This window comes from Podarcis pityusensis, assembly GCF_964106645.2.
Source record: "Podarcis pityusensis genome assembly, chromosome: 15".
Taxonomy (NCBI): domain Eukaryota; kingdom Metazoa; phylum Chordata; class Lepidosauria; order Squamata; family Lacertidae; genus Podarcis; species Podarcis pityusensis.
The window spans coordinates 17,607,225-17,626,271 of record NC_138040.1 but is presented as its reverse complement, the minus strand read 5'-3'; the positions used below and the strand labels follow the sequence as shown (position 1 = coordinate 17,626,271).

The 19,047-nt window shown below is 44.3% G+C and overlaps 1 protein-coding gene across 2 annotated transcripts in view; it reads right to left on the bottom strand.

The window, feature by feature from the left end:
• Positions 1–15,377, bottom strand: part of BARX2 (BARX homeobox 2) — a 45,712-nt gene extending 30,335 nt beyond the window's left edge. Inside the window, exon 1 of one of the 2 annotated variants that reach the window (XM_080983697.1) lies at positions 14,891–15,377. In XM_080983697.1, coding sequence (XP_080839823.1) covers positions 14,891–15,080 — 190 coding nt within the window. In that variant the 5' untranslated portion in view covers positions 15,081–15,377. Of the gene's footprint in view, positions 1–8,659; positions 8,721–14,890 lie in introns of those variants that run through there. The other variant, XM_080983698.1, reaches the window with a different exon arrangement.
• Between the last annotated feature and the right edge of the window lie 3,670 nt (positions 15,378–19,047).

Genomic DNA, 19,047 nt, shown 5'->3' with positions numbered 1-19,047 from the left:
TCAAAAAGTAAAAAATTGTTGCCCAGTGTAATAATAAATAATAATAATAATAGTGATGGTGCATGACTTGCAACTGTAATTCCAGCTGTGTCTTCATGAATGTGTTGCTGTGTCCTAAGAATGTCTGAAACTGAACAGAGCTCTCATGACCACAAAGAGGCAGGAGTTGTTTTTTTTGGGGGGGGGGGGGATCTAGTATTTTGAGTTTTCCAAAGTCTTGTTCCCCATTCTGTGCTTTTGAAACGAGTGAACAGACTGGTGCTCCTTCCCGCCTGCCTCCACATATTGATTTACGTACTTTACGGGTGCTCGAACAAAAGAGTTCGCAGTTGCTTCAGCCCCTGTGCTGATCCTCTTCAGCTAAATAATTTAATCAGGAGCTAAACAGCTTGTAGAGACAACGGCATGTCATTTCCAGGACTGCCCCGATGAGTTACTGAAATAGAAATGGTTTCTACACCGATCCATTACATCATCCTATGTGCACATGTCAAATGCTTTCATTAATCATAAGCACAACCTTCTTTATTACAGGTTTTCAAACAGAGGATTTGGAGGCACTTATAATACAGAGGCCCTTTTCTTAATCCCCCCACACACCTCCTTGTCTCTCCTATTGCTCCAAGGATGCAATAGGTACAGCAAAACGGGTTTTTCCTAATTCTTGGTCAATTTCACAAGTTCAAAAGTTTTACATGAAATGAGCCATCGCTTAGTAAGTATTGGAGGGGGGAGGGGGGAATTAAGGCACTAGAGGAACAGAAACATAATTACTTGTACATCTATTAATACTGCAATTTTTATATCTGACTGTTGAGGGCAGTCGGTGTTCTTTTTCCACATTTGGTAACAATATTGCTTGACTGTTGGCATGTAGTGGTAATTAGTATTTGGGAGCTGGCAAGATGCGCTAATTGCTATTTGATGCTTTTGATACCTGACGTTGAGTGCCGTTCAGCATTTAATGAAACGTCGGCATCAGGTTATGCCGGCACTCAGAAAGCACCTGAAATTCAGGCTTTGGGCAGTAACAATTTCACGATGGAAAGTTTTCACTATGCATGCAAAACAGGTGCTCTACCACTGAGCGATGACCCTTCCCCGATACAAATTATGAACATTCTTACTGTGGACTTCACATGCCTCCTACATACAGCTCCTGCACTTCAGATGAAGACCCTCTAAAGATGAATTCAAAACAAACGCTTGTCATACCAAGGTAAGAACGGGTCACCGTAGATACGCAATTGCTCTCACACACTGATTCCTCTAGACTGTCCAACCACACAGCCCATATCCAGACTCTGCAAAATGATGCAAAAACTGGTTACTCTTCTCCAGATGCTACATGGGATCTTGGCAGTTTAAACACTTTGTCATGATTTTAAGGAAAATCCATAGACAACATAGCCATCCATGTACTGAGTTGTGGAACATTTCAAAAGGGTTTAGAAGGTTCGTTAACCAAACACCCTTCCTCAAAGATTTCTTCCACAGTATTCTGAGCATAACTTGCAGTGCTGCCATGCCCAGGATGTAACCACAGTTCGTTTCTATAGATATTGTACAGCCTCCCCTTTAATAATCTAAAACACCAATAAAACTTTGAAGGAGAATATCAGCAAAAAATGAAGCCTAAGATTACTGAGCATCCACCTTGATTTGCTTGCACAAAGCTTTCGTGGAGATGAGATTGTATCCGGTCTTCGCCGTGCGTGTATTCTGATTTATTTGCAGGATATACAACAAAATGCATCCATCCCTAGTTGCTTGCGGGATGTTTAGACGTCTTCCCAGTAACCATCCCTTCATTCCACACTTTCCCTGTCACTTCCCAAACCACAAACGTGCATTTCTTTTTTAAAAGTGGATTTGTTGCTGAAGGGTGGCAAAGTGTTTTGATCCACGTTAACTGCACAAACCTAAATTTCCTGTATGCCCTTGAATCTCTTCATCAAAATACTGAGGGTCTGCAGGTACCCTTATTTGAAAGCTGTTGTTTTTTTTCCAGCTTTCAAATGGCCACATTAATCACAACACACACACACACAGAGGGAGGGAGGGAGGGAGGGAGGGAGGGAGGGAGATTGAATCCTAACTTGGGTGATGTTAACTTCTAGACATGCACCCGATAATCCCATCCCAACCATGTTATTTTTAATAAGGTGTGCGCCTTATTAAATTGGGATACACCTGCAAATTCTGTCCCAACTGGTTATATGTCCTTGGAAGATTAAAGGGAACGTCTTTCATGGACCCTTCTCTTGAACCAGCAGCTTTCATGCCCCAAGTGGTACAGTACCACTCTGAACAAAAGGGAGTCAAGAGTACAGTACAGATTTTTGTTAAGGCCTATAGGTATGATCCCCACTGAACACTCCCAAGTCCCACTGATTGCCATAGACAAGATAAATCTCACTGAATAAGTTCGCTTGCTGGGAGATTAGACAATGTTGACTACTTATTGAACATTCATTCTGACATGTTTAGATGATGTTGTGTCAAGCATGTATAAGCCCACACGTTCAAGCACATTTTCCTTATCGCAAGATGTGCAATCTTTTGGGGAAGCAGGTTTGCTGCACAATCAGCCATCACTGAGTTTGCTGGCGTGTGATTCAATCCCACCCCAAAATAATGACCACCTGGGAGCACCCCTCACCAAATAAATGACAGGTAAGAAATGCTGGCAAATTTCAAGAGGAGGTGTTGAAGAAATAATCAACTACAAACTGATGCAGGCATGTGTCAAAGTGAACTCGAGAGTGGGAAAACGAGGAACAGAGAAAGTGAAATTAACAGATCTCGGCACCCCTGCATCACTCCTCACCTTTGCTAAAGAAGGAAGTCCAGGTGATCTATGTGGATTTCCAAGTAAACAAGCATAGGACAGGATTTGGTTGAAACTTCATTTAGGATCTGAGGGTGGGGAAATTATTTCTAATACTGCATGGGATGGAATCTTACAGTACCAAGTTATCAGCACCTTTTAAAATAGACTTTTCAATGACTCACTCATATGGTTCTTCTTTCACTACAATTGTTCTAGTGTTTTCTGAAAGGGAAGAACCTAGCCACACTTAACATCTGCTTGCGAGATTCCCTTACTCTGTATGAGCCCACTCAACAGCTTTGATCAGTGGAACTGGCAACGGTTACAGATGCCACTCAACACTCGCTCCATACCTGTAAGAAATCTTTTTTTTTTTTTGTGCAACAACTTTGGAACTCCCTGCCACTTGACATCAGGCAGACATCTTCACTACACTCTTTTTTGGTGTCCACTTTAAACATTTTTGTTTAGGCAAAGCCTATCCAGACATGTGTTTCAATCTGGTTTTTAGCTTATTGTTATTTTTCTGAACATTTTAAAGGGTTGTTTTTTACTGAAAACTTTATTGTTTTGTTATTTTTGTAAACCACCTGGAGGTCATATGACATTTAATTGAAATAAAATAAATCTGTGCTTGTTCCCCTGCCGCAGTATAAATAAGGAAATGGTTGCATGGCTCCCACACAATGCTTAATCATCCTAAATCGCAGCTGTATACATTTTTATCCTTCTCTTGGTTCCTTTGTGCTGAAAGCCCATAATCCTCATAACTGATGAGTCTTTTACCTTTGTGAAGAACAGTAAATAATAGGCAGGCATGTGCAAGATCAGATTAGCAACAAAACTGGAGAAGATTATAAGCCCTGATAAAAGGTGGAGGAGGAAGACGGGACAATTGCAGGGAGGGGACGAGATGCAAAACACCCATTCAGGCAACTTCGGGGAGTTATCTATTCAGGGTCACTGCACTGAGACTGGTGCATACTTATTAAGGTGCTAAATTTAGCACCAGAAAACCAGGAACAGGAGTGGAAAATAGGACAGGGTGTACAACAGAGAGCTGAGCTGCAGAAGCCGCTCCGTTGCATTTCTCAGAGGAGACGGCGAGAAAAACCGAGCAGTTCTGTCAGGTTTTAGAAACAGAATATCAGTCCCAGTCCATGCCTGGATGGCAAGACTTTTGGCTTTAAGGATCATGGTGTCTTGGAGGACTGCTGTGGCCCTCCTGTTGCAAAGCAGAAATTTCTTCATGTGCTCCTCTGCCTGGGGTCACAACCACGCCACATGCTCAGAGCACATTTAAAACTTCCCCTAAAGAATCCAAGAAATGGAATTCACTAAGGGTGACAGGAATTCCCTATGTGGGGGAGGAAAACTATAGATATTATATTATTATTATTACCCCACCTTTCCCAGAGACTGGGACTCAAGGTGGCTTACAAAAATACAAAAAGATTAAGAAATGCAAAAGGTAATCGTTTAAAAATAATTTAATAGAATTAAAACTGCATGAAAAGAAATCTATTAAAATTCAGGTCATGAAAAAGCACAGAACTATTAAAAAAACAAAACCCACCTATTGTTTCCCAGAGGCCTGATGGAATGAGAGTCTTCACCTGCTGACAGAAGGAGGGAGCCAGCCTAGCTTCTCTAGGGAGGAAGTTCCAAAACCTGGGAGCAGCTACTGAGGAGATCCAGAATTCTTTGAGGAAAGCTATGTCAATTTAAATGTGCATTAAATGTATGGCATGCATAGAACCAGCATCTTATTTTGCAGGTGAACAGCAACTTAGGATGGAAAGGCAAATGACGCAGGGTTGTTAAGGAAAATGTTAAGGAAAATGGCGGCCTCTCCCCTTCTCTCCCCTTAATGCTTCTCTTTGGCTTCTCTCCCCTTAATGCCTGGGTATAATAATGCATATGGTATGCAATCATCCCACTGGGAACTTCTTCTTCCCATATGTTGGGTGAGGGAGAAGCAGCATGATGGCATCACATCCTAAGCTGAGTCTCCCCTCTTTCATATGGACATCCAATAAGGTTTTCAAACAGAGGTTGGATGGCCATTTGTTGGGGATTCTTCAGCTGTGATTGCAGGGGGCTGGATTAGATTACCCTTTGGGTCCCTTCCTCTATGATCCTATCAAAGGTAAAAGGTACAAAGGTAAAAGACTCATCAGTTATGAGGATTATGGGCTTTCAGCACAAAGGAACCAAGAGAAGGATAAAAATGTATACAGCTGCGATTTAGGATGATTAAGCATTGTGTGGGAGCCATGCAACCATTTCCCCCCACACCTGAATATTCACCATAGCAGACATTGAAGTGGGTCAAAATATGCCTGAGAATTCTCATGGGTGCTCAGTTTCATCTGTTCCAATGACGTCAATATATTACATCTGCTTGACTGTAAGGTAGCCTTTCAGATGTCTAACCTGGATGGGGATAAGATGGAGATAGTAGCCAAGTCCTTCAACACACAATGGGGATCCGTGAATGTTATACAGCAGTATTCCAATTGTTAGATGCATATTTTGCAGAGTGATTTTATGGTACGGAACCTTTCAGAGTTTTGTCTGCATGACAATAAAGGTTTGGGATTGAACTGATATTATTACATTTGCCAAAGTTGCAATCCAGGGAAAGAGAAATCTGATTTGTCCTTCTGGCTGTTTGTTATCGGACACATGATGGAGCTCCGGGGGGGCAAATGTCTCTGTAGTCGGCCACCCAATCCTGGCTGAATGCATGACTGACAGGATGCGACCTCGCTGGACTCAGGTGTAAATGAGCCTGATAAAAGGTATTAGCCACAACATTGTGTTTGCTTTATTTAACAGGATTAATACAGCTGTTACGCTTCAGATAATAATAAGCTCTAGGTGGAAGGGGATCTCATGCTCCTCCACACTCTGATACAAGCACACTGTATCCATTCCTCTCTCCCTCCTTTCCCACAGTTCCGCGCAGTCCCTCAGGAATGCCGTAACAGTATCCGTTCAATTAAAAGGGGAAAGGGGTCCAGCTAAATATTTCCCAGCAGAAACGGTTTCCACCCGGATTCTGAAGAGCGTCCCAGATCAAATTTAAAACCCAGCCAGATCTACCACGCCGGGACTCGGTTGACCTTGTCCACATGGAATCCCACATGGTGCTTGTGGGGTCATCCATATAGCAACTGGGTGGTTTTATAATGCACCATAAATCTGCTTCCTCTCTGCATTTGACCCAGAGGTGACAAGCCTGGATGAGGCTCAGAAAAAACTAGCACTCGTGCTGTTATTGTACAACTTAAGAACCTTTTCTAGGTTTCTGCATTCTCCCACCTCTCATAGATGCTGCTGCCTGATACACAGAGCATTAACCCTGTTGACTGCCCCTGGGCCTCTTTAAATTAGAGGCATAAAAAAGAGCCGTCTACCTGCAGGACTGAACCTGACCAACTTAGCAACTGATTCTATGGGGCGCTTACTTGGAAGCAAGGCCAAGCTGAATATACATAAGATTCCAGACTGATAGTCCATAAACCCAAAGAGGCATGACTTCTGCCAAATGCAGTAATTCCATGGAGATGCACCATATCATCCAGATCTAGGAAAGCATAGACATTTGCAGCCAACAGCAAGGTGGACAGTGGTAAGTCTGATGGTCCTGTTACTTAGATTCTGCAGACAGTCACAGCTCTGAGGCAACTGGTCATTTACACCAACAATTTGCTTGCTTGCTTATTCTGAGCTAGCACACACGGTGGCCAAGGGGGGCTCTAGAGCAGAGATGAGGAACGCGTAGTCCCCCAGATGTGACTGGTGTGCAGTTTCCATCATCACTGCTTATTGGCCATGATAGCTGGAGCTGCTGGAAGATGGAGTATGACAACATTCGGAATAGCTCTGGGGCTCCCTTTGGGCAACTTCGTTGTATTGCTTAATTCTGTTCACAAAACCAAAACAAATCATCTCATACTTCAGATATCCCTAATAACCAGTGTTCTTCTGATTTCAATACAGGATAAATGGCAACCAGTTGTTTTGAAAGATCTGTGTTGCCTGAGTTCTTCCTCTTCATAATTATAAGTTATGATTCAATACAATACCACAATGTCCCAGGCCTTCCTTAGCCAATAGTCAATAGACAGGGCCTTTGTGTTTCTCCAAAGTTTTGCAATCATGTTCTGATCACTTATTAAAATTTCTCTCTCTTCTCCTAACCTGTTGCTTCACATGTCATAGGAGCAGTCGTTTAGATCATTTGAACTCACACCCAGTCCTAAACCACAGGCAATCAGGGTTAATAAATTTGATTGATCTGAAGGGCATAAATCCATGGATTTTGCCCATCACAAGCTAGTGAACCTGATGCCCTCCAGATGTTTTGGTCTAAAACAAATGAAAGCAGCCTTATACCAAGCCAGACCTTTGTTCCATCTAGCTCAATATTGTCTCTGCTGACTGGCAGTAGCTCTGCAGGATTTCAGACCAGGCTCCCTCCCAGTCCTACCTGGAGATGCTGCTGGGACCTTCTGCATGCAGACCACTGAGCTATGGCCCTTCCCTTCTCCAGGTGCTAGAGAGCTACCAGCCATGACCACAAACGCCCACTTTACACCAGGTTGTGGCACATTTGGTACACATAAGGGCAAGACTTTGAGGGCAAGTGCTGAAGGCCCCATTCCACAAAATGAGCTAGATGACCCCCCATATTCAAGGCTGACTGTCTGACCACATCTTGAAGGATACACATTATCATCTAAAGAGCCACCACTACCACACCATTGAATAGAATTACTGAACAGCATAAGTGATTACGCAAAGGATGTGTTGGAAACATTTGGACTCTTTGCACACAGGGTAAGAGAACGATGTTTACTCTCTGATGGTGAAGTTACTCCACTGCCGCTCCTACCACACGCCCTTGAAAGTCAGCCCCAATGGACACAATGGGACTTAGTGCTCAGGGTAAACCTGCCTAAGGTTGCTCTCTTGGGAGACGATGTCACTGCTGTTGATCAAGGGCTGTGGAAAGAATTTATGCAAAACACACAAAAGTTTTCATCAGGCATCAGACCCATTTCAAGAAGTTCAAGATCAAACTCTCCCTCTTTTATTGTTGTCGTTCAATTTGAACCAGATACAGTACGTTGAAATTGCAATGTGCATTCCAATAAATACGAAAAACAAACAACAAACTCCCCACCTGTCTGCTAATAAAACTGAAGCATCGCCAGTCAATTTGTTCATTGGTGCAGTTTCTAAGGCTTTGATCAGCTATTCTATCGTGGCTGTAACTCTTGGAAATTTTCCCTGCCTAGGGAAAACAACTCTTGCCACTAATAAGAGATTCGAAAGCAGGCTTCAAAGAAAGGTTATTAGCATTACTAAGTGAAATGGCCATAGGATCCATCATGAGATTGACCCCTGAGGTCTGACCAATGACCTCTAGAGTTTGTTCCTAGTGTTTCTGAATCATATTACAATTTCACCAAAGATACACAGAATCTGTGTTGACATTTTTCTCATATAATTTGATAAGAATATGGTTGTTGTTGTTGTTGTTGTTGTTGTTGTTGTTTTTATAAAAACAACAACTCTCAGATTATTAGATTCAGTGGGATTACTTCAACCCAGACCCCCAAATCCAGTTCTTTTCTTTGATTTCTGACACTTTTGGAAATGCAAGAGACATCCTCTCATATTCTCCTATGCAGCCTAGGCTTGCTTTGGCATGTTTTGCTATTCCATGGGTCCAGAAACTTGGCTGCGTTTGTGTAAATCAAGGTCAAGACATCACAGTTTAAAATTAATGCTGAAATGCCTTCGCGTTCATACCAATCTCCTGTGCGAGATCCGAGTTGGAATTGAGAGAATTGGCCATCCAGGATCCCAGGGCTTTTAAGATTTCTACTCTTTCATAAAGGGGCTTGTGTTAGATTGCTCTGCTTCTTAGGCTTAAGTCTGCAGACATCTTATCTCATTCCAGTCTCAGTGGGACCGCCAAGAGGATTGAAGAAGACGTCTCTGACCCTCCCAACCAAGTGGCTCCGAGATGAAAAGGAGAGATGGTCGCCATGCCGGCCAACACAAATACTCGGAGATTTGACTCCCGATGTGAGAAAGGTCTGCCATGCTGCACAGCTGCAAAGATGAAGTGATTAATTATGAAGATTATTATTCCAAGCATTTTAGAAGCAGCCTTTGCTGTAATATCTGGGCAAACTTTACACGGTTTCAATTAAGGGCGGTCACGCCTGGGCAGAGTTACATGATGCCTTCTTCCTTCATCTTCTAGCTTTCAGAGACGGGAGGATATCTGAGTAAGCAGTTTAAACGCTGGAGCTGTGGAAATTATGCAGCTTTCTTTTTCTTCCCATTGTTCTTAAATGGGAATATAAATTTTTAATTAAATAAGTCTTGCACTGCGCTAATTTTTACACTGCCATTTGGACTCTTCTCCTGCTTACGAAAACACTGGGAGCAGTGACTCAGGCCAAGGTTTAAATCAGCAACTGAGCTCTGGTTACAAAAAGTCTTATTAACATCACCCATATCTATATATCAGCCTCATCTGCAGATCAGTTTTATCTCTGCTTTCCATGAACAGTGGTGCGAATCAAGCATCCACTGTAAAGTTTAGTCGTGGGAAGTTTCTAATTTGACATACTGTGGTTTAGAAAAATTGATACTGCCTTTTTTGTGTGTGTGTGTGTGTCTAGAAATCTATCCTGAAAAGCTATATGGGTTCATTTCTATCTTCCGTAAAATCCACCTTTTAGCAAAATCTTAAATCACCTTCTCCCCAACTTTATTCTCCACTGCAACGGCGGTCTTCTCTTCCCCTGGTTTCCCCACCATTCTTGGCCATTTAATTGCAGCCCCCTTGCTGCAGAGACCTCTCTTTTGCTTATGCTGTGAAGTGCCAATTAGCATACACATTAGTGGCACAGTACTAAATAATAGCACTGCTACTAATCATAGTAGAGTTTTGGTTTTGGTTTTAACCAGCCTGGCAAAAAACAACCCAACAACCCAAATTCTTAACATTTTGCCAACACCAAGAATTATATACTATGGCATTCAAACAAATTGCAGGAAACAACCGAGGCTACTGGAACAATTTCTAGACTACTGATTCACTGCTTTTCAAACACGCAAAGATTTAGAATTCAGGTAAATAAGGCGTGTAAATGTTCGTAACAGAGTCATCTGTGAGCAGCCACTGAGTCACCAAAGTTTACTACATGCTCAGAAAACTACAGTGAGTAGCCCCACACTGCTCCCCAAGGCAGGATGATCATAAAAAAGTTTCATGGTAGTCAACGCAACTAATTAAAAATATGAAAATGCATCTTTTCAAATTAAGTTCAACCCCAGGGGAAAGTGATAGCATTAAGCATGGATATCGTTTCCGTGGGTCTGGTTTCATACTGCTCCTGTAGAACGTTTGTGGGAAGGATAGTTTACACAGAGTTAAATCTAGTGGCGGAAATTATTCCCCTTTTTCTAATCTCCTCTGCACAGAATGATCTTTCACATGATACAGAATTGCTCATTTAAAAACAGTGCCTGAAGTCTAAGGATGCTTTCACAAGTTGATTTGGGATTTTTGCCTGGAAATGTAATTTCAGCAGCTTTTCTTTTCTTTTTTAAAAAGGAATTTCATTTTTGCAATGATTCCCTTTCTCTCCGGGCTTTTCTATAGGAAAAAAAAAACTTGAGCCAAAACCGTAAAGGGGAAATCTTGCCTTCAGGTCTTTAATAAGTACCTATTTAATCCAAAATTCTTGGCTCGCTGCTTGTGAAAAAGGGAAAGTTCAGAGGAAATTGATATGAAAATTCGAATGACAAGATAATGCTGTACCCAGATAATCTCCAAGTATGGGTTGCTCTGGAAAGTCAGGGGAGAGGGAGATTCAGCCTCTGGGCGCTTTTCTAACAATTTAATTAATGACACAATCTGCTTATAGTATGCACTCTCTTACTCCAGACTGAGATATAAAGACGTTCAAACATCTGGGCAAATGAAACTGGTTATTCCCAAATGGTGGGGATGTCATGGAAAGACATTCTAAAGTCTAACCCTAAACTCATTGACTCAGAAGTCCATCCCACTGGGTTCAGCATGATTTAAGGCTGTATACACATTACTGTCTCAAAGCACATCTAGGTCCTTCTTTTTCTCAATTCAGACAGAAGCCTGTTGAGCGGGGGGAATGCATCAAAATGCAGTATTTCCCAAGGAACAACGGGATAGATGCAGGATGCTGAGCACACAGTGGTTTATACACAGCCTAAGTCTTCTCTGTTTGTATCCCTAGCACTGAAGTCTAGGAGGCTGTCAGCACCGAACAGAGGGACACAGAGATGGATTTAAAGTAATGCCAGAATAGATACCATCTCATAGTACCCCTGAAACAAAACAAAAGTTAATTCCACTGAACTAAATAACCCCCTTCTTTGCTTTCACAGACATGTGTTGTTGAAGTGATCCATGGTTTCTAATGCAATTATTGTGCCGTTTCTCTGCATTTATACCACTAATAACAGCTGTGGCACTACGGATGTGCATGACATCTTATAGGGCGCTTGTTTCTTTGGTTATTGGATTTCAATGAGAATTTCTTAATTATTTCAGTTGTAAAAAAGAAAAGAAAAGAAAGCATAATATGACTATCAAATCTGAAACGGTGATATAGGTGCCCACTGACTTGTCTCCTTTTAATTATTATAAAAATGATTTGTTGGACATCAAAAATCCAGTTGTTTTATCCCAAGCAAGGCAGGGGAAGTTTATCACCCTGGGAGAAAATACACCAGCCTATTAAATTTCATCAAATGGAGCATTGTCACAGGTGAAGCTAAGTGCCCAATACCTATGGGAGAATCCAATGAGCAACAGCTTATCTCACATCACACGTTCATTGGGCAACTGTGCTTAACTTCAGCGGAAACTCCAGGCGAGTCACAGAGGAATGGCTGTAGGTTGTGCGATAGGTATGTTTTACTCCAAGTAAAATCCCTTCCTTCCTTCCTTTCTAGAGCCCTTTATCAAAAAATGACACAGGTGTCTCAGCCAAGTTAAACTCCTCAAGGCACATTTTGATTTATATTTTGTGGCGAAAAAAGGGTCTGAAAGATTTTTGATCAACTCTTCTGCAGTTCCTTATTTCATATAATTCACAAATCCTGAATGACTGAAGCATTTTCATACTCGTGCATCACCAGCATGGATTTGGGTTCTGATGCCGATTGTCAACCCAGAACCATCTGCAAGTGCAATTTTACCGTTCACTGCTTGCACAGATAATTGATGAATTTCTATGGGGCAATTTTTAATCCATGGAGTGCCCATTCTACTTACAAGATATTGCAGGTGGAAACCACAAGAACAGAACACGTACAGACACTTTGCAACGAACCTTCTCTACCAAAAGTCAATGCCCAGGGATCGCATCTGAGCCTGTTTCCTAACAAGGAAATAGACTGAAGCAATAGTCTTGTAATTAGATTACACCATGGAGGACAATGGGACTCCTCACCTCGTACATGCTTTCCCATCCTTCCTCCAAAGCTCCAGTTGAGCGTTACTTATTTTATCCCGCAACAAACAGACAAAGTAGATTTAGCATGAGAGAAAGCAACTTGCCCAAGGTTACCAGACGAGGTCCAGAATTTGAACTCAGGGCATCCTGATCTATCTCCACTCATTGCACCGTAACTTATCTGCCAAGCAAGGAGAAGCAAGTGGAAAGAAATGCTTGAACTTCAATTGGAAGGCGAAGAGTATATGCAGTCCCACAGAATAGAAATAAGCACCTTTCTGGGTCAGTACAACCCAGCAAGAGTCCTTTTCTCCAAATCGTACACAAATAAAGAGTTTGGCGGGGAGAGAGATCCAGTTTCTACCAAAGAGTGTTTAAAAACCAGAAAAGAAACTGTTTAGTGGAGGGGGAGAAACACACCTTGCCTACGCCAGAGCAAAGCTATTGGACTCTTCTGATAAACTCATCAGCTCCTCCTAGTTCAGAGTTTATCTACACTCTTATTCAGCTCAAACGGAAAGCTCCATCCGATATACACATAAACAGGCATCCAGACCACCATCGTTTTATTCCCGATTAACCCAGAATCACGGCCAGCATTCCATTTCCACACTCACAATAATCAGCATGGCTTAAAATCAACCTCATGTCCTTTCAGCTTTAAATGAAGAAATTGGGGGAGAGGAGGAATCCATCTTTCTCCCACTTTTTTCTTTGCAATTTCAAAAAAAAAAAACAACCAAACAACAAAACAACTAACTAATGCATTTTAACCAATCCTGATAATTACAAAGGACCTTAGTGCAAAAGTAGAACACCTGTTCTGGATGCAGAAGGTACCAGGCTCAAACACTGGCATTTCCAGGAAGGACTTTGGGGGGGGGGGGTTAAAATTCCTGCCTGAAAAACCAGAGAGCCACTGCCTGTCGGTGTAGACAATACTGATCTAGATGGAGCAGTGATCTGGCTGGGTCTAAGGTAGCTCTCTGCATGTTCCTACGAGCACTGGAGCAGATTCTCACTCTCCTTGTTCATGCTTGCAAAGTCCACCTGCTTCCCAAAATTAATACCATCATTTCTGACATTGCTAGACCAAGAGGGTAGCTGTGTGCTAAGGGGAGGCAGAACGGGAGGTTTAGACCCTTACTGTTGGTGGTGACAGTGGCACCACCACACACACTGTCACGAAACCCTTTTTTTCAAGGGCACCACTGGAATAAGCAGGAGGTGTCAACAGAGCAGCTCTCTGCTTTGAGGACAGAAACTCAAACTGGAATTGAGTGTTTGCCCACTCAGAAATTGCCTTCTCCAAAATAATTGGATTGTCATATGGCCCTGCTCTGGAAAGAATTCTATGGGACTACATGGCTCAGTTGGTTAGAGCATGGCGCTGATAACGCCAAGGTTGCAGGTTCAATCCCCATATGGGACAACTGCGTATTCCTGCACTGTGGGGGGGTTGGACTAGAACTAGATGATCCTCAAGGTCCCTTCCAACTCTACAATTCTGCGATTCTATGAAACTTTGGAGATGGTGGTGAGGCCCCGATCCTCATCTTCCACCATGAACCGCCGGTAAATCCTATTGCCCACCAGCCACTGGGCCCTCCACACACCTGGGTCACCAACAGCATGTTGGGTCAGGGAAGTGATTGGCACTTTTTCATAGAGGGCCAGATTCAGCCTGGGGTCTCCAGTTGCCAGTCCCTAACCGGTGGAATTATCCTAACTCCAATCTGACCGATTGCGCTGATTTTTCAAGGGTGGGGGTTGCTCATGCTTGGAAAAGTTGTGGACACAACATGTTGTTTCTTCCTCACCAGCAGGACATATCCATAGCTGTCAACGTTTCCCTTTTTTAAAGGGAAATTCCCTTATTCCGATATAGGATTCCTCGCAAGAAAATGGAAAAGTTGACAGCTATGGACATATCAAAGCAGGTTTCACTGACTTTGAACATGAATTTAATTTATTTTATTCCAAGTGTTCTTTATTCCACCTTTCCAAGGGGTTTGCGTTGCTCAAAGTAGCTTCCAATTATTTATTTTCTGGTACACAGTGCTGTCCTCACCAGCACAATCCTAGCTATTGAATGCAGCAAGGCTTACTCCCAGGTGAGGAAGGGGTAGGTCAACTTTAATTCTTAGTTATTGTTATTTATTAATTTTATATACCACTCGTTCATCCAGAGATCACAGGACAGTTTACAACATAGAGCTATATCTATCACTTCATGTATTGATAAGTTTGGTTTTCCTTTTAAATACTTTTTTTTAAAAAAAATAAAGAAAAAATGTAATTTATATGTAAAAATACATATAATTATAATTTATAATATGCTAATTATATGTTGTAAAAATGGTGTAAACCCCAATAGCAACAGGAGTGATAAATGTGAATCTCATCAAAGAAGGCTTCCCCTTCCTCCTCAAACTTTTCTACCACTTCCTTCGCCTGGAGAGGGCAAAGCAAAGGGTCCGCTTGGCAGGCGGCGAGGGCGAATCCCGGCAGCGGTTCTTACCGGAGCAGGAGTGGAGGGGTTTTGGCCGGACGATGAGCGACGCCGGGCAGACGGAGTAGAGCGAGAGCTTCTCGAAGTAATCACACGTCTCCTTGGACAGGATCTCGTCGATCATGAAAGTCTTGTAGCGCCGCCTGGCTGCTTTCAGCGGCCCCGGGGGAGCCAGCCGGGCTTCGGCTTGGCAGTGCATGGCTGGAGCGCCGAGCGAGGAGTCCCCGAGGAAAGCGCGGCGAGGAGGGCGGAGGAAAGCGAAGCGCGCCGGGGAAGGGGAGCGGAGTTTGGCCGGAACTGGGGGGGGGGGGTAGGCGGAGGCTGGCAGCTCTAGCCAAAAAGAGAGAGAGGAGGCTGGCCGGAGGAGATCGCCTGGCCAGGAGATCCAGGGATCCGCCTTCCTGCTGCGCCTGGCTCTGTGGCTCCCTCTCGCCCGCACCCAGCCTCCCTCCCGGCTTGTCTCTGTCTCTCTAGCTCTGCCTTCCCCACCTCCAGCCTCTATATAAGCCGCCGCGCCTTCGGAGAACAAGCCGGCTGTCAATCAAGTGCGCACCCCCACCCCCTTCGCAGCGCCCCATTGTTCGGGCCTGGGACGCCCGGGCAGGCAGCGCTTGCTATTTTAAGGACTGCTTCCCTCCCTTCTCCAGCTGGAAGGGCGCCAAGGCCTTGGGTTAGCTTAGGCTGGCTGGCTGGCTGGGGGGGGGGGGACGGGACGGACGGACGTGAATGCCTTCCTCCTCCTCCTCCTCCTCCTCCTCCTCCTCCTCCTCCTTCTCCTTTTCCTCAAATCTGAACATCCCCAACCCTTTCAGGCAAGAAGGAGCGCTCCGTCTGCGAAGTTCGGGAAACTTTCGCAAAGCGCTTTTTAGACGGGGCCAGCAGCGCGATCCGAAATGTCCTCGAGGTTATTCCTCACCGGTTGCTGCCTTGCGGAGGGGTGGACTAGATGACTCTTGGTGTCCCTTCGAACTCTTATAATTTGTTTACACACACACACCCCACACGGGGTCCCAGCGATCCCCAAGGAAGCTTAGTCACCCGTCTGAAAACATCTGGACACTTCCCAGCTGCAAACCCTGGTCTTCCCTTCCGCGCGCTCGCTCCGATGTCAGCGACGCTTGATTCGCTTTGCCCGGCCCTGGAGCGGGTGCTGGAGGCTGCAGACACTGATTTGAGGGGTGGGGGTGGAAACCTCTATTGTGCACACTGAGGTCTACTTTGGAGTAAGCGTGCCAGGGCTTGCTCTGTCAATCCCTCCCACGTTAAGCCCCGGGACTTCCAACCACGGCTGCGATCCTATCGCTCCCTGCTTTGGAAAGTCGACGCAGCGTCCGGAGTTTGCGCGCGGGGTCGGGCCAGGAAAACACTTCCTTGTGGCCTGGAGCGGGGTCGCTTGCAGGGTCTTCCGGAGCCCATCGAATTGTACTTGCGGTGCTGACATGATTTTGCCATGACATATATATCCTTTTGAGAACATTCTTAGTATATTCACGTCGGTTTAGTTAGATCTGAGTTCATACACCCAACGCTAAAAACATCACAAAGAGTCAGCAGCTGGATCTGAGATGAATCTGACGTCTGCCCTCACCTTTGCGGTGGTGTTTGAGGGATTCAGTCTCTAAAAGAGATTTCCGCCCCCTCTTTGCCGGGTTAAGAGCAAGGAAGAACTAAGGAGCCAGTCAAGGGAGATCCAGCTTGCCGCAAGATCCGTTTCTCCCTGAATCTGCCCTCGGTTACTCCGGCTCGCTAAAGCGCAATTTATTTGGGATGGGGAGTAACCAATACCGGCAGCAAACCCAAGACGTGGCGACCCTTGCATTTTCTCCTCTCTTTCAATTCTGCTCGCTGGTTGGCAAAAAAGAAAAAGAAGAAAAAAAGGCTGTCGATGTTCATCTTCGGAATTATTGTTCTTGTTGTTATTAAAGCTTTTTAAACTCCTTGGCCTCTTCTCTCTCCCCCCCCCCTCGGGATTTTGTTCCTCGGGGCCTTTCATGCCTCAGTTTGATTTGTTTTAAACCCACCCACCCACCTCTGCAGATGCCACTAAAAAGAAGAAAAGTGGAGGAAAACAAAAAATATTTTTTTTTATGCGCGCTGTAAAGGGTGCTGCTGTACGTTATCTTTTGCACTGCCCGCTAATGAAAAATTATAAAAATAAAATAAAATTGCAGAGGTCACCAGGCTTCCTTGCAACTATCCTCCGCGTAAATAAAAAAGCAAAAAACCACGAACAGCCGCGGAGCCGCTGCCTTTTCCTTCTCTCTGGGTGTCCGCTTGATGTTTAGGACTTGCCATTTCTTCTTTCCCGGGGATCGCGGCCCTTGCAGCTCTCCGAGTTGCTTTCACCATCGTGCCACGCCTCGTTCTGTGCCAAGGCGAACTGTCATTAATTACTGAATATATCATTATTATTAATTACATTTCTTTGCGTAGTGTGACACTATTTCAAAGCGATTTAACAATATAAAACACAACCAGATAAACTCAGTTAAAAATTAGAAGGGGGAAGAAACCATTAAAAAGCCAAAGATTATTAATGGCTGAAGGCCTGATTGCGGAGGAATGTTTTCTCCTGGCGCCTTATATATGTGTAGTTTTTTGTTTTTAAACACACACACACACATACACACACACACACACCCTCCTTCAGAAGAGCTATTTCTGTGAGCCAAGGTCCCTTCCCTCAGGCTGCGCGTTTGCAACGCAGACTTCTCCAATAGTAAGGAAATAAAACCTTTCAAAAACTCCTATGCAAAGTGTCCCCCAAGAAGCGCGCGTTATTCCAGCAACCTCGGCCCGGATCCGCCTTCCCCGCCGGGCTCGGACAGGGCCAGGGGTGCTTCGCCCGAGTTTTTCTCAGTCTTTCGGACCCGCGAAGCTCTTCGTCTCTTGCGAACCTTCCTTTGGAGCTGCGGTCTGCGCTGCGTCAGGCCCTTCAGTGCTGGCGGAAGGGAGTGTGTGTGCTCGATCTTCGCCTGCAGCCGCAGACACACCTACTCGCGAGTAAACAGCACTGAAAACAGCGAGGCCGGCTCCTCCCGAACGGATACGCTCCGGATACCTGCCCTGTAAAATTTAGGCATTTGACAATATTTGGATCGGGCCTTTCTGTGTAAAACTTTCCAAGGCAAAGGAGCGAATAAAACGGCTTAAGCAAAGTGAACAAGCAAAGAAACAAATAGCACCCAAATAAAATATCGGGGATGTTATCGCTCGTCTCTGTTTTGTTGGTGGGGAAGGAATGGGATCGACTGAGCCCCCAGATCACTTTTCACTTGGATGCCTCAGAAAGGGACCTTTTGACTCCTTTGGTCTCCCCCCCCTCCCTCAAGTCCTTTAGGCAGCAATCCCAGACGCAGTTCCCTGGGACACAGCTGTCAACGTTTTCCCTTTTTTAAAAGGGAAATTCCCTTATTCCGAATAGGATTCCTCGCAAGAAAAGGGAAAAGTTGACAGCTATGCCCTGGGAGGAAGCTCCACTGAACCCAAACAGACTTACTTCGGAGTAGACACGTTTAGGATTGCAGCACTGCTTCTTAAGATATGTTAATATGCAACTGGAAGTGAGCCCCCTTATATCGGTGCGGGGGGGTTAGACGCAGGAAAGCGAGCAGAGAATGGCATTCTTCGGCTACGAATGTAATGGGGGTTGGGGACATAAATATAGGTGGGGGGGTCTGCCTTTTAAAGCGCTCTGAGCCCCCAGGAGACAGGAAGGTATTCATGTTCGCATAAATGCAATGAATATATCCCAGAGGACTACGTTGCTAATTTTTTAATTTTCTTTCTCCTAACGTTATGCTGACCGCACAATAGCAATCCAAACATTTCCGTGTCTGCAAAAGTGAGGAATAACGTGGTTCGTAATATCTCCGTTGCGATATCACCATCGATCTATAGATCTATACCTCCATCGCAATTTTTCTTTGCACTGGGGGAGTTGCCATTGTCTTCCGTGGGTTTCCATGAGTAAAATAGTACTCAGAGACCTATAAATTCACAGCAGCAGTTTCGAGCTCTTTTCATAAATATGTAGCTTTGGGTCCTCTACTATAATATAACATATTTCCTAACGCTATGGATTATTTTTTTCCTATTAATCAATAATGTCCTCTTCGACTGCGAAGTTTTGCGCTCGTATATTTTTCCTCTGTGAATTCCGCTCC